Consider the following 26,229-nt stretch of genomic DNA (forward strand, 5'->3'; position numbering starts at 1 on the left):
GGCGATCCCTTCCCGCCAGGATCTCCTCCCATGTGTAGACTCCCTTGCCGTCCAGAACGTCCTCCCATGTCCTGGAGTCCACCTTACCAAGCTGCTTGGTCCGTTGGTGGTGGGAAGTTCTGTCACGGCTGGCTGAAGGACTGGACCAAGGTGCAGCATGGTAAGCATACATTTTCTTTATTTAAAAATGACGCCGACAAAACAAAGAACAAAACCAAACCGTGAAGCTTTGGGCTATGAGCCCTGAACAAAGTCAAAATTAACTTCCCACAAAACAGGTGGGGGAAAAGGATACTTAAGTATGGTTCTCAATCAGAGACAGACAGCTGTCCCTGATTGAGAAACATACCAGGCCAAGACATAGAAATACAAAACATAGAAAAAAGGACATAGAATGCCCACCCTAGTCACACCCTGGCCTAACCAAAATAGAGAATAAAAAGCCTCTCTATGGCCAGGGCGTGACACTTTGGCTCCAATAACAGACAGTTAATCAGATAAGAGAGATCGGTTCCCAATTTAGCCTAACATTATATTTACATCTGTGCTAGTAATACACGCATATACAGTGCAGTGTCGTAAGTTGCAGTATACAAATGTTTAGCTAATGTGGAGTAACTAGTAGGCTACATCTGTTAGTGTTCAGCAATTTGAAATCAAATCAAATTTATTTATATAGCCCTTCGTACATCAGCTGATATCTCAAAGTGCTGTACAGAAACCCAGCCTAAAACCCCAAACAGCAAGCAATGCAGGTGTAGAAGCACGGTGGCTAGGAAAAACTCCCTAGAAAGGCCAAAACCTAGGAAGAAACCTAGAGAGGAACCAGGCTATGTGGGGTGGCCAGTCCTCTTCTGGCTGTGCCGGGTGGAGATTATAACAAAACATGGTCAAGATGTTCAAATGTTCATAAATGACCAGCATGGTTGAATAATAATAAGGCAGAATAGTTGAAACTGGAGCAGCAGCACAGTCAGGTGGACTGGGGACAGCAAGGAGTCATCATGTCAGGTATTCCTGGGGCATAGTCCTAGGGCTCAGGTCCTCCGAGAGAGAGAAAGAAAGAGAGAATTAGAGAGAGCATATGTGGGATGGCCAGTCCTCTTCTGGCTGTGCCGGGTGGAGATTATAACAGAACATGGCCAAGATGTTCAAATGTTCATAAATGACCAGCATGGTCGAATAATAATAAGGCAGAATAGTTGAAACTGGAGCAGCAGCACAGCCAGGTGGACTGGGGACAGCAAGGAGTCATCATGTCAGGTAGTCCTGGGGCATGGTCCTAGGGCTCAGGTCCTCCGAGAGAGAGAAAGAGAGAATTAGAGAACGCACACTTAGATTCACACAGGACACCAAATAGGACAGGAGAAGTACTCCAGATATAACAAACTGACCCTAGCCCCCCGACACATAAACTACTGCAGCATAAATACTGGAGGCTGAGACAGGAGGGGTCAGGAGACACTGTGGCCCACTCCGAGGACACCCCCGGACAGGGCCAAACAGGAAGGATATAACCCCACCCACTTTGCCAAAGCACAGCCCCCACACCACTAGAGGGATATCTTCAACCACCAACTTACCATCCTGAGACAAGGCTGAGTATAGCCCACAAAGACCTCCGCCACGGCACAACCCAAGGGGGGTGGGGGGGGGGGGGGGGGGGGGGGGGGGCGCCAACCCAGACAGGATGACCACATCAGTGACTCAACCCACTCAGGTGACGCACCCCCTCCAGGGACGGCATGAGAGAGCCCCAGTAAAGCCAGTGACTCAGCCCCTGTAATAGGGTTAGAGGCAGAGAATCCCAGTGGAAAGAGGGGAACCGGCCAGGCAAAGACAGCAAGGGCTGTTGCTCCAGAGCCTTTCCGTTCACCCTCCCACTCCTGGGCCAGACTACACTCAATCATATGACCCACTGAAGAGATGAGTCTTCAGTAGAGACTTAAAGGTTGAGACCGAGTTTGCGTCTCTGACATGGGTAGGCAGACCGTTCCATAAAAATGGAGCTCTATAGGAGAAAGCCCTGCCTCCAGCTGTTTGCTTAAAAATTCTAGGGACAATTAGGAGGCCTGCGTCTTGTGACCGTAGCGTACGTGTAGGTATGTACGGCAGGACCAAATCAGAGAGATAGGTAGGAGCAAGCCCATGTAATGCTTTGTAGGTTAGCAGTAAAACCTTGAAATCAGCCCTTGCTTTGACAGGAAGCCAGTGTAGAGAGGCTAGCACTAGAGTAATATGATCAAATTTTTTGGTTCTAGTCAGGATTCTAGCAGCCGTATTTAGCACTAACTGAAGTTTATTTAGTGCTTTATCCGGGTAGCCGGAAAGTAGAGCATTGCAGTAGTCTAACCTAGAAGTGACAAAAGCATGGATTAATTTTTCTGCATCATTTTTGGACAGAACGTTTCTGATTTTTGCAATGTTACGTAGATGGAAAAAAGCTGTCCTTGAAATGGTCTTGATATGTTCTTCAAAAGAGAGATCAGGGTCCAGAGTAACGCCGAGGTCCTTCACAGTTTTATTTGAGACGACTGTACAACCATTAAGATTAATTGTCAGATTCAACAGAAGATCTCTTTGTTTCTTGGGACCTAGAACAAGCATCTATGTTTTGTCCGAGTTTAAAAGTAGAAAGTTTGCAGCCATCCACTTCCTTATGTCTGAAACACATTCTTCTAGCAAGGGCAATTTTGGGGCTTCACCATGTTTAATTGAGATGTACAGCTGTGTGTCATCCGCATAGCAGTGAAAGTTAACATTATGTTTTCGAATAACATCCCCAAGAGGTAAAATATATAGTGAATACAATAGTGGTCCTAAAACGGAACCTTGAGGAACACCGAAATTTACAGTTGATTTGTCAGAGGACAAACCATTCACAGAGACAAACTGATATCTTTCCGACAGATAAGATCTAAACCAGGCCAGAACTTGTCCGTGTAGACCAATTTGGGTTTCCAATCTCTCCAAAAGAATGTGGTGATCGATGGTATCAAAAGCAGCACTAAGGTCTAGGAGCACGAGGACAGATGCAGAGCCTCGGTCCGATGCCATTAAAAAATCCATTAACTCAGTTAGATTTTCGTACTTGAACTCAAAATGAACAATTGTTATTATCAATCTGTTAAAGTTACTCAAAAGATTACCACAATTTACAGATAGCCTGTTTCTATCGTAAAGGTGTAAGAAATTATAGCTAGCTCAGTTACTTGCTGCAGAGTAGGGCTAGCCAAGATCTAACTAGTAATTTAGGCTGGTAGTTCATTTTAAGGTACAGTTATAATAATGAGGATTTGTAATTAAGATTGGATTTAAACGTGGGTAATTGGATGCTTAGATTAACCATAGACTGTCTTATTTTTGCATAGGGTCAATTAAACATGAAAAGAAAGAGAGACAGACTTATTTTTAAAGAAGCACAAACAGGCAGATCAGGGGCAAACAGACCCCAGACCTTGCATCACCACCGGACCCCAGAGCAGCTCCCTACCTGAGGCTGCTAGTCAGAGTCAGTGTGGTCGGACTTCACAAGGACCCAGTCTACCACCACCAGGTCAGAGCATCTACCAGGTAGTCAGTCACATGCCCAGTTAGCAATTACAGAGATCATATGTTTCCTGTAGTTCTTGACCAGGTTTGCACACACTGCAGCAGGGATTTTGGCCCACTCCTCCATACAGACCTTCTCCAGATCCTTCAGGTTTCGGGGTTGTCGCTGGGCAATACGGACTTTCAGCTCCCTCCAAAGATTTTCTATTGAGGTCAGGAGACTGGCTAGGCCACTCCAGGACCTTGAGATGCTTCTTACGGAGCCACTCCTTAGTTGCCCTGGCTGTGTGTTTCGGGTCGTTGTCATGCTGGAAGACCCAGTCACGACCCATCTTCAATGCTCTTATTGAGGGAAGGAGGTTGTTGGCAAAGATCTCGCGATACATGGCCCCATCCATCCTCCCCTCAATACAGTGCAGTCGTCCTGTCCCCTTTGCAGAAAAGCATCCCCAAAGAATGATGTTTCCACCTCCATGCTTCACGGTTGGTATGGTGTTATTGGGGTTGCACTCATCCTTCTTCTTCCTCCAAGCACAGCGAGTGGAGTTTAGACCAAAAAGCTCTATTTTTGTCTCATCAGACCACATGACCTTCTCCCATTCCTCCTCTGGATCATCCAGATGGTCATTGGCATACTTCAGACGGGCCTGGACATGCGCTGGCTTGAGCAGGGGGACCTTGCGTGCGCTGCAGGATTTTAATCCATGACGGCGTAGTGTGTTACTAATGGTTTTCTTTGAGACTGTGGTCCCAGCTCTCTTCAGGTCATTGACCAGGTCCTGCCGTGTAGTTCTGGGCTGATCCCTCACCTTCCTCATGATCATTGATGCCCCACGAGGTGAGATCTTGCATGGAGCCCCAGACCGAGGGTGATTGACCATCATCTTGAACTTCTTCCATTTTCTAATAATTGCGCTAACAGTTGTTGCCTTCTCACCAAGCTGCTTGCCTATTGTCCTGTAGCCCATCCCAGCCTTGTGCAGGTCTACACTTTTATCCCTGATGTCCTTACACAGCTCTCTGGTCTTGGCCATTGTGGAGAGGTTGGAGTCTATTTGATTAAGTGTGTGGACAGGTGTCTTTTATACAGGTAACGAGTTCAAACAGGTGCAGTTAATACAGGTAATGAGTGGAGAACAGGAGGAGAACAAGAAAAACTAACAGGTCTGTGAGAGCCAGAATTCTTACTGGTTGGTAGGTGATCAAATACTTACAGTGGGGCAAAAAAAGTATTTAGTCAGCCACCAATTGTGCAAGTTCTCCCACTTAAAAAGATGAGAGAGGCCTGTAATTTTCATCATAGGTACACTTCAACTATGACAGACAAAATAAGAAAGAAAATCCAGAAAATCACATTGTAGCATTTTTTATGAATTTCTTTGCAAATTATGGTGACTTGTTTACTGCCTTCTCAGAAATATTTGGTATGTGAAGGTCCATGTTTCCCCATACTCAGTCCCCATACAGCCCTGTAGAGGCATTGTGTAAGAAGATGCTTCAATCATATTGGGTCCAACAGGATTCCTCAGATTGGTGGAGGAGTTTGAGTTTCCCCCTTTCTATGTAAAACACTGAGCACCTAAGTGGAAAAGCTGTGTATAAATAAAATTAATCAAACTGAAGACTTCTCTAATCATCATCTTGCTCATCGTCAATCAAGACCCTCTGTCGTCTGCCCTGTCAGCCCCGAGTTCCAGAGTGAGGGAGTCCACTGTCAGGAGAGGAGACAGCAATGTTAGCAAAACATGTCGTACTAATCATTTTGTAGCCTGGATGCCAGTCCGTTTCTTCTTTAACAAACGCCAGTCATTGTCATTCTTGCCAAAGGCAAATTAGTTTGTGGGTAAAACTAACAGGACTAGATTATGATTAGGTTAAAGCACAGTATCTCCATCCTCGTCGCTGTCCAACAACAGCACTCTGCTTCTCTTGCTGGAGGTCTTCTTATTCTCTGAAGATCTGTGATGGTCAAGGAGAGGAGAAAACAGTCAGAAAATAAACAGGCAGCGCTATGATATTGCATTAGAAATACACTGTGTACAGAATGGAGAACTCTCACCTCTGAGGTGCACTGTCTGAATCTATATCCTCAACAGGTGTGAAATCTGAAGAGAAAGAATTGGCTTGTCAGATATAAGTGGATGTTTGCGTATATACAGTAGTTAATCATATTCAGATTTTTGGTAACACAAAACAGCATCAGTAAAAAACCTTACATTTGTGAAGAGTTTGATGGACTTATTACATCCCCTAATAAAGTTATGGTTAACTAAGCAACAACCTTGGATCAATTCTATGAGATCTCCACAATTCAGAGTTATCTATGGAGTATGAGATAATGGCTATTCATTATTGCACTACTTTTGAACACAGCCCATAGGGTTCTGGTCAAAGGTAGTGCACTATATAGTGAATTGGGTGCCATTTCAGACACATCCAATGTCTTTAATCTGCTGACCTTAGCCATCTGCCTCAGCAGAACACAATTGTCTCTTGTGGGCCAGCAGCAGGCCTCAGAGGGCCTGGGCTCTCTGCTCATGGGAGTCTGCCTCCACCTGCGTCTGCTCCTGGAAGGGGCTCATTGGGGATGGCCGCTCCGTCCTCTCTCCCCCTGCCGTTGGGGATCCCCTTAACTGGGAAGGGTTCATCTTGGCTGGGATCCTCCAGAACGACTCCTAATCGATCATTAGACACACATAACCTATACAGTAGTCTATGGGAAAGCCTGCCAAAGTTTAGAAAAATACAGACATCACTTCAATGCCTTTTATAAATGCAACATTTTCAAAGTTGAGTGCCTCATATAAGCTGTATCTTGCCTTAAAGTTGGAATCCTTAATTGTGAAACTGCCACGTCCGTTTGTGATAATACAACAACAAAGTGACTGCAAGCAATGCTGTTTGTTCTCTCGGACATCAATGAACGCACGCGGAATAGAACAGCAGAATATGTACTGCAATTTTTGGGTGCGCATTGCGACATTCACCTCCGCTCAACAACAAAAAAACGATCATGGCCATGGAGCCGACAGTGTCAGTTTCCCCTATTGCGGATTCCATCTTTTAACTAAGTAAATACTTTTGGGACTTAGTCCTACAATTTAATGTGGGTAAGACAAAAATATATATATCTATTTTTTTTTATATAGCCAGTTGCCGCCTAAATCCCACCTGCTCATCGGCTGGTACTCAAACCCCTATTTGTGCTTGGACCCCTATTTTCCGTAGTAACCTCTGGAAGCTACTTTTCTCCATTGCGTCCTCATTCTCCTCTGTCAGAGGGACAGGTGGTACAGGCTGAGACAAGCCTGATGATGAAAATAGAACATTAACTGCCACAATAAATCACAAATGTCCTCAACCACACTTCAAAGATGCAGCAATTCACAATGATAAAGGAATACATACTAAGTGTCCCCCTCCCCCAGTACTTTTTGTCATTTTTTACGTGAATTTCCACTCACCTTCTTCCTCGCGGACATCTGCTGTTCTGTTCAGGCAGTTCTGTAGCCACAACAGGGGTCCTGACAAACCTGTAACAAAATAATACAGCTTTAGGGACCATTTTTCAAATGTTGAAAAAAAAATCTGTTTTGTAGCCTTCTTGCCAATGGGAAATCTTCTTTGATGTTGTGTAATGTTAAAATGAAAAGAACATACTGATACCTAGATGGGGTAGTCTGTAAAAATATGAACATGAATGCCCTGCTCTCACCTTCCTGCCGTAGAGTGTACACCATGGTCCCCAAGCTGGCATTCTCCTCAACCGTGCTCTCCCGCTCTGCTACCCTGCTTTGCCTCCGTCTGGCTGCCTGAGCATGCCTCTCCTGCTCCTCCCCCTCGCTCTCCCGGAATGCATCATCATTATCTCAGCCCATGGATGGGCTCTTCTGTTAGACTGCCATGAGGTCAGCCAGGAACTGTTCTTCAGTTGAACAGATTACACACAAATACTTTGACTTTCATCAGTCATAATAGTAGTGCTACTTTTATGACATTTCTAGACTGCCAACCTATTCTATACTGGACACCCAATACAATAAGAGTCAACAAATGCAAAATAAATTCCCCTCACCATTCCAATCCTAGAGCTCTTCTCCGGAGCGTTAGGGTTGCGGCATCTTCTTCTTGTGGAGTTCCCATCGGTCGTGGACTAGGCCCATGCTGAGCAGCTTTTCCACCAGGCAGGCGCGGGACCGTTTACCCGCCAACTTCTTCAGGATGTTTCCCAGCACATCTACAGAAATATAACAACCACTCAGAACTGGGTTCAAATACTATCTGACTTCAAAATACTTTAGCTGGGCTTGATTGAGCTTCCCTGGCACAATGGAACCAATAGAATGAGCGGCAAACAGAAAGATTTCCAATAGCAATTTAACCCAGGTCTGCAACCATTATCACCACGGAGATGAAGAATACTGCAACCCCTTATCACCATGGTTATATTGTATAGCGTCGGAATCAAGAACACCTTCAAAACGTACCATCCGAGTCTCTGAACTCCTCAAACAGCATCTGTAGCTCTTCCTCCTGTTCCTCTGTCCACAGGACAATATGAGTGCCTTTCCTTCAGGGAAGTCAGATCAGAGGTTACTGGTCAGGTTGTCCTTTCAATACTCTAACTAGTACTGACATGTAAACAGTATGTTACATCCACAGACATTAACATAGAATCTCAAATGGTTAAAGCTAGCAGGTTACAGGATGTAGCCTAGACATGATGGCCACCAGAGACACTGACTGACCTCAGTTTCTTCAGGTCTTTGACACCATTCACCAGCCCCATCGCCACCAACTGGGCCACCACTTGCTGACGCTGATGGGTGGTGTTGCTAAGCAGCGGCAGCAGAGTCTCCACAATGTGTGGCACTGTGAAAGTCAAAAGTTCAAGGACAGAATATGGGACAAGCATATTAAATGGAATGGTTACCATAAAACACCAGTTAAATGAAATGATTGGTGATAAAAAGGTCAGGAAATTAAAAATGAGTGGTGCCCTTTGTTTACCTTCAGAGTCACGGTGCTCCATGTAGTGTTCACAGCGCCTCCATTTTGCTTTCTTCTTGGACCCCTTTCTGAAACAAACATGAGAACAATAAATTACTTTTAAAAATGGAAACCTTGAAAAGCGCATAGTAAATGCGACACACTTATTTCATTGACACCCAGGAACATACACACACCCTCCTTCAGGCTTGCTGTAGCCTTCTGTCATCTCACGTACAGCTCCCACACGCTTCCAGAAGAGCAGCTCTACGTAGGCCTTGTTTTTGGCCACCAGGGCAAGGAATCGGTTCAGCAAACTTAGCAAAGGGTACCAGCTCCTGTAGGAGGAAGAGGAAAAAATGAACTTGTAATTGTATAATAGTCCTTGTGCCTTGTACAATAGTCCTTGTATAATAGTCCTTAACCCCCTAGAGTCGATGTCCCCATGTAAATTTAATTAGCATAATAAAAAAAATCTGTCTGTTTAAGCTAGAGATCTTTTTTGCATGGGCTCAATCCACTGCATCCGCCAATGGCAGCCTTCCGCATCTGCGGTGGAAGGTGGACGAGCTACTAGTGTCACATCTGCTCCTGCCATGCCCTCTAGTGCTCATCCTGTGTCTCCTTGACCAGCCGCCACTCCCCCAGTGCTCTCTCCCTCTCTGTGTGTGTGTGTGATTGTGTGGGTGGAGACAGGTGTGCTGGAGTCAGAGCAGATCCCCACCTGCTGCAACCTGTTCGATAATCAAGACCTCTACAAATACTCAGTCCTGCCACTTCCACACTGCCAGATCATAATCTCTGCTCAGTTAGTCCATGTTTCTAGCCATTTGTTCCTGTTTTCCCTTGCCTGACGAGTTTTTCATCTCCACTACAGTTGAGCCCGCTCTGACTCTGGTCCATGTCTCCAATCTGACTTCTCGTCAGTCCTGCTACTCTGTCCTGGATTCCCCACTCTATGCTCCCTTGGATTCCCCTCCGGACCTGCTTACCCTGTCCCAAAACCTCACGCTCCAGCCTCAGCCTCTACACCTGGTTTCCGGCAACCCGCCCGAGCTTCCCCTGGCTTGCACTCAATCTTCCCCCCGTGTTTCAATACCTTGGTTACCTCATCCCAGTCTCCTCGTCAGAGTCTGCTCTTGGGTTCACCTGTTCCGCTCCGCGTGACAACAAGCAGTGTTTGTCAGACCTCAAGACAAAAACTTCTGTAGCGCCTGAACAGTTTTGGCTACACACCGATATGACTCGCACAAACACGTACGTGTCGGTTTTGCTCTAGGACGCTCACAAACATCATCTGAAGGTAACCCGGGAGCCAGTTATAAAAAAGTATATGGAAGCATACTCAGTGTACTAAACATTAGGAACACCTTCCTAATATTGAGTTGCATCCCCTTTTGCCCTCGTCAGGGCTTGGACTCTACAAGGTGTCGAAAGCGTTCAACTTAGCATCAACGGGGCTGTAGTGGAGCGGGTCGAGAGTTAAGTTCCTTGGTGTCCACATCACCAACGAACTATCATGGTCCAAACATACCAAGACAATCGTGAAGAGGGCACAATAAAACCTTTTCCCCCTCAGGAGACTGAATAGATTTGGCATGGGCCCCCAGATCCTCAAAAGGATCTATAGCTGCACCATCGAGAGCATCCTGAGCAGTTGCATCGCCGCCTGGTATGGCAACTGCTCGGCATCTGACCATAAGGCGCTACAGAGGGTAGTGCCAATGGCCCAGGACATCACTGAGGCCAAGCTTCCTGACAACCAGGACCTATATAATAGGCAGTGTCAGAGGAAAGCCCAAAAAATTGTCAGAGACTCCAGTCACCCAAGTTATAGACGGTTTTCTCTGCTACCACATGGCAAGCGGTACCGGAGCACCAAATCTAGGACCAAAAGGCTCTACTCGCTGTTTGTTTGTTACCTATGCATAGTCACTTCGCCCCCACCTACATGTACAGATTACCTCAACTAGCCTGTACCCCTGCACACTGACTCGGTACGGGTGCCCCCTGTATATAGCCTCGTTATTGTTATACAGTGCCTTGCGAAAGTATTCGGCCCCCTTGAACTTTGAACCTTTTGCCACATTTCAGGCTTCAAACATAAAGATATAAAACTGTACTTCTTACACATATGTTTTTGTGAAGAATCAACAACAAGTGGGACACAATCATGAAGTGGAACGACATTTATTGGATATTTCAAACTTTTTTAACAAATCAAAAACTGAAAAATTGGGCGTGCAAAATTATTCAGTCCCCTTAAATTAATACTTTGTAGCGCCACCTTTTGCTGCGATTACAGCTGTAAGTCGCTTGGGGTATGTCTCTATCAGTTTTGCACATCGAGAGACTGAAATTGTTTCCCATTCCTCCTTGCAAAACAGCTCGAGCTCAGTGAGGTTGGATGGAGAGCATTTGTGAACAGCAGTTTTCAGTTCTTTCCACAGATTCTCGATTGGATTCAGGTCTGGACTTTGACTTGGCCATTCTAACACCTGGATATGTTTATTTTTGAACCATTCCATTGTAGATTTTGCTTTATGTTTTGGATCATTGTCTTGTTGGAAGACAAATCTCCGTCCCAGTCTCAGGTCTTTTGCAGACTCCATCAGGTTTTCTTCCAGAATGGTCCTGTATTTGGCTCCATCCATCTTCCCATCAATTTTAACCATCTTCCCTGTCCCTGCTGAAGAAAAGCAGGCCCAAACCATGATGCTGCCACCACTATGTTTGACAGTGGGGATGATGTGTTCAGCTGTGTTGCTTTTACGCCAAACATAACGTTTTGCATTGTTGCCAAAAAGTTCAATTTTGGTTTCATCTGACCAGAGCACCTTCTTCCACATGTTTGGTGTGTCTCCCAGGTGGCTTGTTAAGAATGTCTTTCTTCCTTGCCACTCTTCCATAAAGGCCAGATTTGTGTAATATACGACTGATTGTTGTCCTATGGACAGAGTCTCCCACCTCAGCTGTAGATTTCTGCAGTTCATCCAGAGTGATCATGGGCCTCTTGGCTGCATCTCTGATCAGTCTTCTCCTTGTATGAGCTGAAAGTTTAGAGGGACGGCCAGGTCTTGGTAGATTTGCAGTGGTCTGATATGCCTTCCATTTCAATATTATCGCTTGCACAGTGCTCCTTGGGATGTTTAAAGCTTGGGAAATCTTTTTGTATCCAAATCCGGCTTTAAACTTCTTCACAACAGTATCTCGGACCTGCCTGGTGTGTTCCTTGTTCTTCATGATGCTCTCTGCGCTTTTAACGGACCTCTGAGACTATCACAGTGCAGGTGCATTTATACAGAGACTTGATTACACACAGGTGGATTGTATTTATCATCATTAGTCATTTAGGTCAACATTGGATCATTCAGAGATCCTCACTGAACTTCTGGAGAGAGTTTGCTGCACTGAAAGTAAAGGGGCTGAATAATTTTGCACGCCCAATTTTTCAGTTTTTGATTTGTTAAAAAGGTTTGAAATATCCAATAAATGTCGTTCCACTTCATGATTGTGTCCCACTTGTTGATTTTTCACAAAAAAATACAGTTTTATATCTTTATGTTTGAAGCCTGAAATGTGGCAAAAGGTCGCAAAGTTCAAGGGGGGCGAATACTTTCGCAAGGCACTTGCCTTGTAAAGTAACACTTTACTTTTTATTTTAGCCTACTTGGTAAATATTTTCTTCTTCTTCTTGAACTGCACTGTTGGTTAAGGGCTTGTAAGGAAGCATTTCACAGTAAAGTCTACACTTGTTGTATTCAGAGCATGTGGCAAATAAAGTTTGATTTGATTTGAGTCTGCAATGTGGCTGCTGTGGTTAAACCAGGCCTCAAACCACAACTGAATTTCTGGGAAAAGTTTTTAAAAATCCAAACATGCCTTCTAGCTGTGCAGGAGGAATGTTGCCTTTGCCAGGAAACCCAGTTAATCTATTTGGATTGAACTGGAACCACAGTGTTGTATTGTTCCTTGTTCTTTTCAATCTTTCAAAATTCGAGTCAGTGTGTGAGTACCAACAATCTTTACTTTCTGCCTGAGGTGTGCACTTGTCACTTCCCTTAAATCAAAAAAAAGAACTCCCTCTAGCCCATTCCAACATTAATACAATGATTTTAAATTTGTGAGTAATGAACGAGTAGCACACTTCAGGAAGATGGAGAGATTATTGGGACGCACCCTGTCTTGGGCATCATGAGGCATCATCCAGTGTGATAGGCTTTTTTGGGGCATCACACAAGGTGTTGTGACCCATTCTCATCACCTTGACCAGGTACATGAGGCGGTTGTAGCAGTTCTCCAGAAAGTCCACACAGAACTCGCGCAGGAAGAGGCGCACGTTTAGGGCTGAGCGGCATATGCCCTCCGTGTCCCTAGTGTGCAGCTTTCGGTTGGACACACATCTCACCGCCGCCTTGCCTTCATCGTGGGTGTAGTTCTTGAACTAGTAAAAAACCCCACCTAAGACATATATCAAGGGATTGGTAGGATAACAAGTAACGACAGATTCAACTGCTTGACATTTTAGCATGTTTTTTTTCCCCCATTCCTTAAAATAGCTTTTACCTTTATTGTTTATTTCTGCTTTAAATGCTCCGTGGTAATAAGACTTTGGGGCATGTCTCCAGAATTTGAAACTCATGTTGTGGAGGCCTCGGTGGTAGATCACGACTTGAGTCCCTGAACCACATAGGAGCCTCCAAAGCGAGAGTGTCTAAGGAGAGGAAAAGGCAATACGAAAGCATGCAAATCACAGGGGTTTTAACCTGGCTTCTCTCTAGAACACATATTGTTCTCTTTAACTGCTCTGAGGTCAGTTTGTTTATTCAATCTACCTCTAAAGAGCATGTCTCGCTGACAATAACTGCTCTGAGATCAGTGTAGTTACCTTGTTCCTCTCTGGAGGGCGTCTCTCTGTTTCTCCTGAGCTGAACGAGCCTGACCCACACTCACCAGGAGCTCTGGCCTCTGCAGGGTAGAACATAGAATTAGAATCAATAAAAAAAATGTTAAAAAGTTATTCTGTGGGCTGTGTATGGGCAGCCATATTGGGTGAAGCAGAAGCTGGAATGTTTGATTAATTCATTCTCAGGCTTTTTGAACATTATGCATACGATTACATGGACAGGTACCTAGTCCTAGTTCAGCTATCCTACTCAGACATGTTATGAATATGGGCCCAGGTGTGTCTCTCTCTGGTCTCACATGGTCTCTGAAACTTGAGGGAGGTGACCAACACACCTGTGCTTCACTGCTGTTCGCTCTGCGCAGAGGCCAGGAACTTGATCAGGTCATTCAGCCCACAGCAGCTTGTCATGCACACTGACATCATCGTCCACGTTCTACAGCCATACCAGAGGAGAAAGGAGGGAGGAGGCAGAAAAGGATAGAAGATGGGGAGATAGGGAGAGGAAAAGAGGAGAAGCAAGAGAAAGACAGAAGGGAGAGAGGAGTAGGAAAGCATAGTAAAACAATGAGAAAGAGAGAGACAATACAGTGAGTGATTGAGATGATTCAACATGCCAGACATTATTGAGTGTTGTTCTGATGAGCGAGCCATGGTGATGGACCAAGGTTAAAATCCTCAGCATGAACTGCTGCTTGGGAATTTACTGAATGGGGTCACAGCACGACCTAACACAATGAACTCTGACCTTCTCCTCGTAGAGGTCAGCGGGGACAGGCAGTACATTCCTGACCAGCAGCAGAATCCTCTCTTTCAGCAGGTTGTCCTCCTCCTGCCTCTGCTCCCAGTCCTGAGATACGAGAGCGAGAAGAAGCAGATAGAGGGAGAGAGGGAATTTTTTAACACATGGCCAATGCTTCTCACTCTCTTTTTTGGAAAATATTATTTGTGGAGGACGCCATTCTGTGGTGTTGGTCTGAAAGTGCAACACTCACTAGTTGCAGCAGATTGTACAGGGTTTAACTCAGAACTCCAAACACCTTCTCATTGGCAAAGGTCTGAGGATGGAGAGATGGGGAGAACAGTCAATCATACTGCTCACACCGTAGTCCTCCATTCTTCCCCACTAGGGTGGGCTCAAATAGTGGCACCCCTCCTACCTCCTTGTAAACCTGTAAATAGGACACCACTTGCAGGAAGTGATGTCTGACAGTCGGGTCATCTGGGACTTTAGCAGAGCAGGTTGGGTAAGGTTGACCATGAGCCTGTGGTGGAAACAGAGATGGCATTAGAACCACACTCCAACCAAAACAACTCCACGGGATCCAATATCCATCCAGGTTTCTTACAACTTGTTTGGGGATTAACGACATCTACACAAGTTAAACCCTCCATTTTCTAGCCATTTAACACTTATAGATCTTTTAGATATAGCAGTGTTAACAGCAACTATGGTTAGTCCATGGCAGGTCCTCTCATGCTATACCAGTGTCCCTGCAGGCCTGTACTGAGGCTGTGTAATGTACCTGATGCAGGCATCAAACAGGGCCTTGTCCTGGCTGTGCTGGGTGATGATGGGCAGCAGGTCATTCTGGAAGATCTAGCCCGCCCCCAGCTGCTGACTGGTGTCCCGCGTGTCATCCTCATGTTGCAGGTACCGGATCAGGTCCTTCACACCCTCTACAGGGGACACGCACACAGGGTCAGAGGTTACCCATGCAGTATGCATAAAAGCCCTATACAGGATTTACATTATTTATTTAGAGCAGTTAGGCCTAGCTCAGATTAATACAAGTAATTTAAGTTGATTTGACAGTAAATATACTGTAAATCTTCCCTAAAAACAGTACTTCGATTCAAGTCAGGGTCCTAGTACACATTACTACCTTCAGCACTGTGTTTATAGTCCAGCAAGTGTTGTTAGCCAGTGTGTGTAGCAGCTCACCTAGACCTCCAGCTACCCCAGGCCACTGCACGTTGCCAAAAGCTCACAGTTCATCATGTCCAAGTCCATATATCACTGGCCTGCCAAGGGGAGAGGCGATGCTCAATCTGACAGACAGCAACCAGGAAATGGAGAAAGAGACACTTATAATGAGGTGGGGAAGAAGTCTTAACATAGTTCTGTAAAGATTAGAAGTCCAACACTAATATAAATAAACTATAGGTGAATATAGTATACAGAAAAAAACAATACTGAATGCGAGAAATTATAGGCTTACTGGTTAATAATTACCTGGAATTCAACAGCAAGGCTGAGGTCTTCAGACACCAGCTCATAGGCCGTTCAAACCTGTGGGAGACAAAGAGAGTGAGACGTTGTTACATGGCCTTTACCAGTCTATGCACTAGCAACAATTTACTTTAAACATTGTTACAAAGTCACAGCCACAAGGAATAATCATGATTTTAGAACTTTTTATTGGGAATTACCACCCATCTATTTTTTGGTTGTATCATTTTTAATTTAACTAGGCAAGTCAGTTAAGAACAAATTCTTATTTACAAGAATGGCCTAGGAACAGTGGGTTAGCTGCCTTGTTCAGGAGCAGAATGACAGATTTTACCTTGTCAGCTCAGGGCTTCGATCAAGCAACCTTTTGGATACTGGCCCAACGCTCTAACCACTGCAACCAAAAATTAGCCAATAATTGAGCAAAAAATCTGGAATGCAATCTGTAATTTTTTCAGAGCTAAATATTATGCTGCATTGTCACATACACACAGTAACATGTGTTGTTTTACAGGGTCAGCCATAGAAGTACAGCGCCCCTGGAGAAAATTAGGGTTAAGTTCCTAGCACAGACTTCTCCCCATGTCAGCTCGGGTATTCGAACCCGCAACATTTCACTTACTGGCCCAACGCTCTAGCCACTAGGCTACCTGCCACCCTAGTAGCAGATTGCAGCACAGTGAGCATGCTGCTTGGCTGTACGTCTGTATCGCTTCCTCTCAAAACACACACACCTTTACTATGACAAGATCCAAGTAGACAGTTGAAAGGCCTACTATCAAATCAAACACAGACGGACAATTTCAGCTAAATGATCTGGTCCAGAATTAGCCCAGACTACAGGACCTAGTGACATTAACCATCTGACCTCATCTAATCAGGCCAGCGGGTCACTGAGTTCAGGTATACAGGACAGTAACACCATTAGGACAACATGAGCAAATAGTTTGGATGAGAAGCAGCCTTCTGTTTTGTACACAGAACCGCATGTATCCCTGCTCTCCTATGAATTGTGAGAGAGGCACTATGGCCATTTTACAGAGTGATTTTATTTCAGCCTCTGTGTAACCTGGGTATGTAGGCCAACTATTAATGGTCATAATTGTTGAAAAAAAATATGAAAGAGGACAAATTCTTCACAGTTTCACCCTTTTAACACTATACGAGCATGCAAAGGGGTACACTACTTGAAATGTGATTCCCATCAGCTCCTCTAGGTTTATTCACACACCCAGACCTGCTTCAGTTTACAGGCTCTAGTACAAAGACATTAATGCCAATTAACCCTTTCTTACCTGAGACACACTGCCAGTTAGGGCTGGGAATTGCCAGGGAACTCACAATACGATATTATCATGATTTTCCCGATTCTATAAGCATTTATATAAGCATCTATAAGCGATTCGATGCTCTGATTTTATTGCGATTTGATGTTCCAAACATATGCCTGCTGCAGAGGAACAAGAGAAAGCCATGATCATTTTTTTTGATCAGTCATGGAAATAAGTGCTGAAAACAAATTGGTTCCCTATTTAAAAAGACGGAGAACAAGCTACGAAGGAAAAATACTTTAAATAGGTTGGTTTAATAATACTTCCCTGTGGATATTCTCTCAAATTTTTTGAACGATAAAAGAACCAACTGCACAGGCAACAGTTAGAGTAAGTTCAAATTAGGTTTATTAATCTTTCTGGCTTGTAAAGGTAACTTTCCACATGTTTGCAGTGTTTTGTTTCAGACTGTGTAACCAAGGTATGACAGACTGATTTATTAGGCAACATCTCCAAGAAGCAGTCAATGTTTACTTCACGTAACCTAAATGTTCTCAGGTATGGGTGAACCTAGAAACTCACACCTCCAGTCCTTCTAGCAAACCAAGTTCCTTCTGGCATACATTGAGTACCAATGCCCAATCCATGTTTCCATTAGCCTACAACCTCAATATGTGTAAAGTAAATTGGGTGTACTTAGTCTTAATTGTTTAGGTGAAAATGAACCGAATAAAACTGCAATAACCTAGTCCAAGAATATTTAACTCAAGAGTTTAAAAACGAGATTACACAAATGTATACTACTAACAAAATGTCAACTCTCCTATGTTGCACACATTGCATGCATTACTTTTCCAGAAGTTGCATAAAGGCTCTCAACCACAAATTAGACACCAACACAGTCAGCTACTGGGGAAAAAAACATCACAAATACACAGTATCATGAGGACTAAAAATGTAGTCTTAATAACTGCAAACAGAACATGAACTGATACATCTCATTCTCTCATGTCATAATACAGGTGTTGTGCCAAAAATCTCCCCCCTGACAGAATTCTCCCCCCCCCTTCGCGTTCTTCATTGCTGCGACATGCTTGCTAGTTGAGATTTCTGCTCTTCACTCCGTTGTCAGTTTAGCCTACATTTCACTGATCTTAGTAGCAGAAAGCATTTTTGTCTGTAGTTTTTGGTTTGGCTATTTGTTTCAAGTGTATGTGGCGGTTCTAGCTTGTATAGCGCCCTGGGCGAACCCCCACTCCAGCGCCCGCCCTCGCCAGCACCCGGGGGGCCCCGTGCAGCCCCCGTCAAGATGCCGTCCTAGGCGGCTGCCCATGTAGCCCATAGCTAAATCCGCTACTGATTTTGTATTAGTCTATAAATAAGTCTCTTTGCCAAAATTCGTAATCTCTCCCATGTCTTATTCAACGAGTATTTTTGAAAGTATAAGGATAATAATTCATCCATAGTTGTTCTGAAATGTTCATTGCTTGCCAACATTTTACTCATCTATGTTTAATATAACACACATACATACATTAATTATTAATTTAGGTTGCCCAAACGTGAGTTTGTTCTATAGAAAGTATTTGACTCTGATGTGCGTCACAGAAACTATTTGACTCGAGCCACAAAATTAAGGAAATTAGAAGGGGGAATTCTGGCAGGGGGAGATTTTCGGCACAACACCGGCACTGCAGCAGCCCTCCACAAAGAACAGAAAGAACACACTCTTCCTTCCTTCTCATTTTGCCACAAGACCTCTAAGCAGCCTGTGATACTTACCAATAATGCCCTGAGATTTTAACCTACTTTCCTCCGCGTAGGAGATGAGAGCAGGGGGAGTGAAGGAGTCGAGTAATGTTCTATTTAAACTCCGTGCAGGCGAGCAGGCTCCCCAGACTGCAGCTCAGAAGAAATATCAGCCCATTCAGAGAAGCACGCGACTCAACTTTCTAGTGTTTTCCCCTTTAGTTAACACTATCAACATTTCACTCTACTCTGGGAATTGTGATCGAATCAACGCAATATTAGCCACTTCCAAAGTAACATACCGAAACAAAACAAACTATGCAAAACTAACTGTGTAAGAGATTCTTTGTAGCAGAATGCATTGGAGTAGGATTCTATTGCACTGATAGGCATGACTCAGGCCAGTACTCTACACAGACTGGTGAGCTATAACCAATCAGAGCTACAGTAGTCCTATATGCAAATAGCCATTGCCATATATGGATCTGTGCCATTCAACTGGACTGTTTGCAGCATGAGGTCACTTGTGCTTGTTTTGAGATCAAATCGAGGGCTGCGCATGTTACTGCCTATGCACATTTGTTCATATTATTTGCTAGCGAGTGAGTTATAGAGAGTGAGTTATAGCCCAGTTATTGCAAATTTCTAGTCAACGATGGGGGGAGTGGTTGCTTCCTACAAGAGCACAAAATGTGTGCATTACCAGCCATCATCGAAAAGTGAGTCAGGTTAAAGAGCTTGCTGTAATTTGAGACGTCTCGAATAAGTAATGTAGCCAATAGGCATGTATACTGTATCTTATTCTCTGTAATAATGGTGAATTTTATTTTGGAAACTGCATCAAATAACATTTTCATTCACCTTGTCTGAAGGAAAATTGGATTTGTATTTATTCCTTTATTTAACTAGGCAAGTCAGTTAGGAACAAATTCTTATTTTCAATGATGGCCTAGGAACAGTGGGTTAACTGCCTGATCAGGGGCAGAACGACAAATTTGTACCTTATCAGTTCAGGGGTTTGAACTTGCAACCTTCTGGTTACTAGTCCAACGCTCTAACCACTAGGCTACCCTGCAGCCCTGCATGTTATTCTTCAAAAGTAGGCTATATTGGCACCACATATTGGCTGCTATTGTAGCCATGTTATGGGATGCATTTTCTCCATTGTTTTTGATGGTAGGCCACTCTGGTAGGCCTACATTGTGATCAAATAGCCACAGTAGCCTACTTGGCCACTGTTAAAACTAACTTAAAGCAGGTACAGCCTCAGCTTTCACAGTAAACGTGTGCCGGAAGTTGCATAGAATTTTTACAACATTCAAGTTTGTGCTCAGCAGACCTGAAATTTACTCAGTGCTGTAGAAAAATGTAAGGGAACATTGGAGACAAGGCTTAACCCATTCAATGTCAATGCTTTGCCGTTTTATAGCTAATTCCCCTAAATGTGATGCTCCAGAGCTTTTGTATAATTTCAGCTAGTAGTTTTGAAAGTAGTGCTCACGAGTAGAGCTGGCACAATTGTGTAACCAACCATTATGGACAACCCTGATGTAAAAAATAATCGTCTTAATGCATTCATTTTAGGAGAAGTGGGGATTCAACTTCATACTCAAGTAGATACACTGCTCAAAAAAATAAAGGGAACACTAAAATAACACATCCTAGATCTGAATGAATGAAATATTCTTATTAAATACTTTTTTCTTTACATAGTTGAATGTGCTGACAACAAATTATCAATGGAAATCAAATTTATCAACCCATGGAGGTTTGGATTTGGAGTCACACTCAAAATTAAAGTGGAAAACCACACTACAGGCTGATCCAACGTTGATGTAATGTCCTTAAAACAAGTCAAAATTAGGCTCAGTAGTGTGTGTGGCCTCCACGTGCCTGTATGACCTTCCTCCCACGCCTGGGCATGCTCCTGATGAGGTGGCGGATGGTCTCCTGAGGGATCTCCTCCCAGACCTGGACTAAAGCATCCAACTCCTGGACAGTCTGTGGTGTAACGTGGCGTTGGTGGATGGAGCGAGACATGATGTCCCAGATGTGCTCAATTGGATTCAGGTCTGGGGAACGGGTAGGCCAGTCCATAGCATCAATGCCTTCCTCTTGCAGGAACTGCTGACACACTCCAGCCACATGAGGTCTAGCATTGTCTTGCATTAGGAGGAACCCAGGGCCAACTGCACCAGCATATGGTCTCACAAGGGGTCTGAGCATCTCGGTACCTAATGGCAGTCAGACTACCTCTGGCGAGCACATGGAGGGCTGTGCGGCCTCCCAAAGAAATGCCATCCCAAGACTGACCCATCGCCAAACCGGTCATGCTGGAGGATGTTGCAGGCAGCAGAACGTTCTCTACGGCGTCTCCAGACTCTGTCACGTCTGTCATATGTGCTCAGTGTGAACCTGCTTTCATCTGTGAAGAGCACAGGGCGCCAGTGGCGAATTTGCCAATCTTGGTGTTCTCTGGCAAATGCCAAACGTCCTGCACGGTGTTGGGCTGTAAGCACAACCCCCACCTGTGGACGTCAGGCCCTCATACCACCCTCATGGAGTCTGTTTCTGACCGTTTGAGCAGACACATGCACATTTGTGGCCTGCTGGAGGTCATTTTGCAGGGCTCTGGCAGTGCTCCTCCTGCTCCTCCTTGCACAAAGGCAGAGGTAGCGGTCCTGCTGCTGGGTTGTTGCCCTCCTACGGCCTCCTCCACGTCTCCTGATGTACTGGCCTGTCTCCTGGTAGCGCCTCCATGCTCTGGACACTACGCCGACAGACACAGCAAACCTTCTTGCCACAGCTCGCATTGATGTGCCATTCTGGATGAGCTGCACTTCCTGAGCCACTTGTGTGGGTTGTAGACTCCGTCTCATGCTACCACTAGAGTGAAAGCACCGCCAGCATTCAGAAGTGACCAAAACATCAGCCAGGAAGCATAGGAACTGAGAAGTGGTCTGTGGTCACCACCTGCAGAACCACTCCTTTATTGGGGGTGTCTTGCTAATTGCCTATAATTTCCACCTGTTGTCCATTCCATTTGCACAACAGCATATGACATTTATTGTCAATCAGTGTTGCTTCCTAAGTGGACAGTTTGATTTCACAGAAGTGTGATTGACTTGGAGTTACATTGTGTTGTTTAAGTGTTCCCTTTATTTTTTTGAGCAGTGTATAAATTATCCCAATAGCATTTCTTTTTTTTTTACATAAAGTGGGGAAAGTTGGTAATATTTTCACGAGCACCACGGCAAGGGTGGAAGGAGAACTTTAACTTCCAAAAGTGGTCAAAACTATTTGTTTTTGAGGGGTGTCACCAAAGCTGTGTTCTATTCATTAGGTATGTCGTAGCTCATTTTCAAAGATGCCTTACAAGCTAAAAAAACAACAATTATACAAAAATGACAAGACAATAACCATGGGCATTTGCATGACAATTAATTGTTACCCAAAATTCCGTAATCGTCACAGCCCTACTCACAAACCAAAACTGGTCCCCAAAAAACTTGAACAGTTGTGTACTACATCATCCATTTCGTATGATATGATTTTTGCAATCGGCATGATATGTAACAAATCTGTTAAATGCTTATTAAGGTCCCAGACAGCATCTTTAATCAGACAATCATGAAGGTAAGTAGGTAACCATCACCGCTGACCTGGGTCATATAGGACCTTCAAATTGACAGCTGGATTAACTCTACTGAGAAGTGGTAAGTGAAGCTTTACAGAATAGACAAAGCAGAGGGGGAAGAAATAGAATGAGACCCCGGTCATATAACTGACTAGAAACAAATGCTGTGTTAGTGGCATTTGTGCCGTTTACGAAACAGAACTCTGGCCACTTCAATCTGCCTCTCTCGCACTGGACACTTCCGATCCCCAGCAACATGGGCACCCCTACAGTTAACACACACAATTTTATCCACCGAAACTACACAATAATCTGTCTCATGCCCTCCTGCACACTTCCCACATCTTTGAATCTCCACTGCTGCGACATGACAATAAAATGTTGCACCTGAAACACCACAGTGGATTCGGCACAAAAGCGCTAACTGGATAACTGATTTATCCTAACATAACTTTGTCTGGTAGAGACAATGATTCAAAAGGACTGACAGTGACTCCTCTGTTTTACCACGCTCCCCACCGGGTCTGCGATGCACCAAACGGCAGTGTCACTAACACCAGGAATCTTTACCTTCAATTGCGCCATCTCCACACTCCACCCAACGCTACCCCAGAAATCACTCCTTTCAATGATGCCCTGTTCCTAAGTGCAAAGCAAGAAACAGATCTTGACCCAAGTTGCGTGACACAGAGCGCCTGCTCCCTCTGATCAGAAAAGACACAAACAAGGATCCACTTTCTCTAAAAATATCACTCCTACGGGTATCCTTATTGGTTAGTTCTTAACCTGTTTGGGATAGGGGGCAGCATTTTCAAGTTTGGATGAAAAGCGTGCCCAGAGTAAACTCCTGCTACTCAGGCCCAGAAGCTAATATATGCATATTATTAGTAGTATTGGATAGAAAACACTCTGGCGTTTCTAAAACTGTTTGAATGATGTGTGTGAGTATAACAGAACTTATATGGCAGGCGAAAACCTGAGAAAAATCCAACCAGGAAGTGGGAAATCTGAGATTTGTAGTTTTTCAACTCATTGCCTATCGAATATACAGTGTCTATGGGGTCATATTGCACTTCCTAAGGTTTCCACTAGATGTCAACCGTCTTTAGAACCTTGTTTGAGGCTTCTACTGTGAAGGAGGGGAGAATGAGAGCTGATTGAGTCAGGGGTCTGGCAGAGTGGCATGAGCTGATCACGCGCGCCAACGTGAGAGCGACCTGCGTTCCATTGCAATTCTAAAGACAAAGGAATTCTCCGGTTGGAACATTATTGAAGATTTATGTTAAAAACATCCTAAAGATTGATTCTTTACATTGTTTGACATGTTTCTACGAACTGTAATATAACTTTTTGAACTTTTCGTCTGAACTTTTCATCTGGACTTGCTCGCACCTGAGTTTGGATTTGTTTACCAAACCCGCTAACAAAAGGAGGTATTTGGACATAAATTATGGACTTTATCAAACAAAACAAACATTTATTGTGGAACTGGGATTGCTGGGAGTGCATTCTGATGAAGATCATCAAAGGTAAGTGAATATTTATAACGCTATTTCTGACTTTTACTGACTCCACAACATGGCGGATATCTGCATGGCTTGTTTTTGTGTCTGAGCGCCGTACTCAGATTATTGCATGGTTTGCTTTTCCGTAAAGCTTTTTTGAAATCTGACACAGCGGTTGCATTAAGGAGAAGTATATCTATAATTCTGTGCATAATAGTTGTGTCTTTTATCAAAGTTTATTATGAGTATTTCTGTAAATTGATGCGGCTCTCTGAAAATTCGCAGGATGTTTTCGAGGCACATCATTACTGACCATAAGCGCCAATATAAACTGAGATTTTTGGATATAAATGTGAACTTTATCGAACAAAACATACATGTATTGTGTAACATGAAGTCCTATGAGTGCCATCTGATGAAGATCATCAAAGGTTAGTGATTCATTTTATCTCTATTTCTGCTTTTTGTGACTCCTCTCTTTGGCTGGAAAATGGCTGTGTGTGTTTTTGTGACTAGGCTCTCACCTAACATAATCATATGGTGTGCCTAGCCCCTTAGCCTAGCCCCTTTGTGAATCCAATTCCAGTGTATGAAATCACAACTGATTATGAAATTACACGTTATCAAAATTATTTATCAGCATTATGTTCGTATAAATACACTAATTGTACACTTTATATCAAATAGGCTATATCCAGTCTACCATTCTTTAACAGCAAAACACAGCCAAAATCACTTCATTCCTTATTTTTTTATCTCTACCATACACACAATGTGTCGATTTTTTTTTTTTTTAAATCTGTTTTTATTAATGCAATTACAGACCAAGTCTATATACATAAAAATCCTATTTTAGGTTATATCTTGTTGACTTATGAAAGGCAGCAAACAAGTACACAGTAAATTATCCAGTGTTAAATCAACACTGATTGTGTTAAATTTAACACTGTTCCAGTGTCTATTCGGGTCCACACTTTTCAGTGTTAAATTAACACACTGTTTAATGACAGCCTTATTTGCATATTTCCCTGGGTGCCTTGCCTTTTGAGTGAATTGTAGAGTTACTCCCCTTGACTGTATTTGTTAGTGACAGAGACATGGTTGTTGCATTTATTCCTTTTCAGTCCTGTCGCCTTCACCAAGTCAGATCCTAAGTAAATATTTTATTGTTAAAATGCAAATATTTAAGATGATAAGATACATTTTCAGAAGGCCTTATTTTGAGGTCCTAGTTTTACATTGGCTGGAAACTCATGGTTTACAGACCACATCAGGCATGCAGGTCACATTATGCGGGCTTGCAAAGTCATGTGTAATTTCTACTGAGTGGAGATATCCAACATTTGAATATCTTATTCACCCTCAACCTGCTTAGCTACCTCAATTACCTCGCTCCCCTGCACATCGACTCGGTACTGGTATTCTTTGTACAGTGCCTTCAGAAAGTACTCACAACACTTGACTTATTCCACATTTTGTTATATTACAGCCTGAATCTACACACAATACCCAATAATGACAAAGTGAAAACGTGTTTGTAGAAATGTTCACCAATGTATTGAAAATGAAATACAGAAATGTCTCATTTACATAATTATTCACACCCCTGATTCAATACATGTTGCAATCACTTTTGGCAGCAATTACAGCTGTGAGTCTTTCTAGGTAAGTCTCTAAGAGCTTTGTACACCTGGATTGTAAAATACTTGCACGTTTTTCTTAAAAAAATCTTTCCATAGATTTTCAAGCCAATTTAAGTCAAAACTGTAACTAAACCACTCAGGAACATTGTGTCATCTTGGTAAGCAACTCCAGTCTATATTTGGCCTTATGTTTTAGGTTATTGTCCTGCTGAAAGGTGAATTTGTCTCCCAGTGTTTGTTGGAAAACACACTGAACCAGGTTTTCCTCTAGGATGCCTGTGGTTAGCTCCATTCTGTTTTTTTTATCCTAAAAAAACTCCCTGGTCCTTGCCTATGACAAGCATACTCATAACATGATGTAGCCACCACTATGCTTGAAAATATGAAGAGTGGTACTCAGTAATGTGTTGTGTTGGTATTTGTGGGGTACAGAGATGAGGTAGTCATTCAAAAATCAAATATCATGTCAAACTATTATTGCACACAGTCCATTATTGCACACAGACTTGTTAAGCAAATGTTTACTCCTGAACTTATTTAGGCGTGCTATAACAAAGGGGTTGAATACTTATTGACTCAAGACATTTCAGCTTTTCATTTTTTATTAATTTGTAAAAATGTCTAAAAACATAATTCCACTTTGACATTGTGGGGTATTGTGTGTAGGCCAGTGACACATAATCTCAATTTAATGCATTTTATAAATTCAGGCTGTAACACAACTAAATTTGGAAAAAGTCAACG

General features: G+C 43.5%; 1 protein-coding gene across 5 annotated transcripts; it reads right to left on the reverse strand.

Annotated features, from left to right (window-relative positions):
- Nucleotides 1–4,902: 4,902 nt before the first annotated feature.
- Nucleotides 4,903–19,105, reverse strand: LOC110528997 (protein timeless homolog). Of its 5 annotated transcripts, none has more exons than XM_036983815.1 (22): nt 18,734–19,105; nt 15,684–15,740; nt 15,393–15,499; nt 14,974–15,127; nt 14,608–14,712; nt 14,443–14,505; nt 14,196–14,297; nt 13,783–13,883; nt 13,430–13,509; nt 13,108–13,255; nt 12,721–12,985; nt 8,739–8,879; nt 8,563–8,630; nt 8,301–8,424; nt 8,040–8,122; nt 7,628–7,789; nt 7,268–7,477; nt 7,017–7,085; nt 6,724–6,860; nt 6,011–6,227; nt 5,612–5,657; nt 4,903–5,511 (listed from the first exon to the last, which is right to left on the reverse strand). In XM_036983815.1, the coding sequence occupies exons 11-16, from the start codon at nt 12,735–12,737 to the stop codon at nt 7,659–7,661; spliced, it is 564 nt and encodes a 187-aa protein (XP_036839710.1). In that variant the 5' UTR covers nt 12,738–12,985; nt 13,108–13,255; nt 13,430–13,509; nt 13,783–13,883; nt 14,196–14,297; nt 14,443–14,505; nt 14,608–14,712; nt 14,974–15,127; nt 15,393–15,499; nt 15,684–15,740; nt 18,734–19,105; the 3' UTR covers nt 4,903–5,511; nt 5,612–5,657; nt 6,011–6,227; nt 6,724–6,860; nt 7,017–7,085; nt 7,268–7,477; nt 7,628–7,658. The 5 variants fall into 5 exon arrangements, with proteins under 5 accessions (XP_036839710.1, XP_036839713.1, XP_036839712.1 ...); XM_036983818.1 differs by having other exon boundaries at nt 7,268–7,450; nt 12,721–13,002; XM_036983817.1 differs by having other exon boundaries at nt 7,268–7,472; nt 12,721–13,002.
- Nucleotides 19,106–26,229: the final 7,124 nt, after the last annotated feature.

The sequence above is a fragment of the Oncorhynchus mykiss genome, chromosome 7 (genome assembly GCF_013265735.2).
Source record: "Oncorhynchus mykiss isolate Arlee chromosome 7, USDA_OmykA_1.1, whole genome shotgun sequence".
Lineage (NCBI taxonomy): Eukaryota > Metazoa > Chordata > Actinopteri > Salmoniformes > Salmonidae > Oncorhynchus > Oncorhynchus mykiss.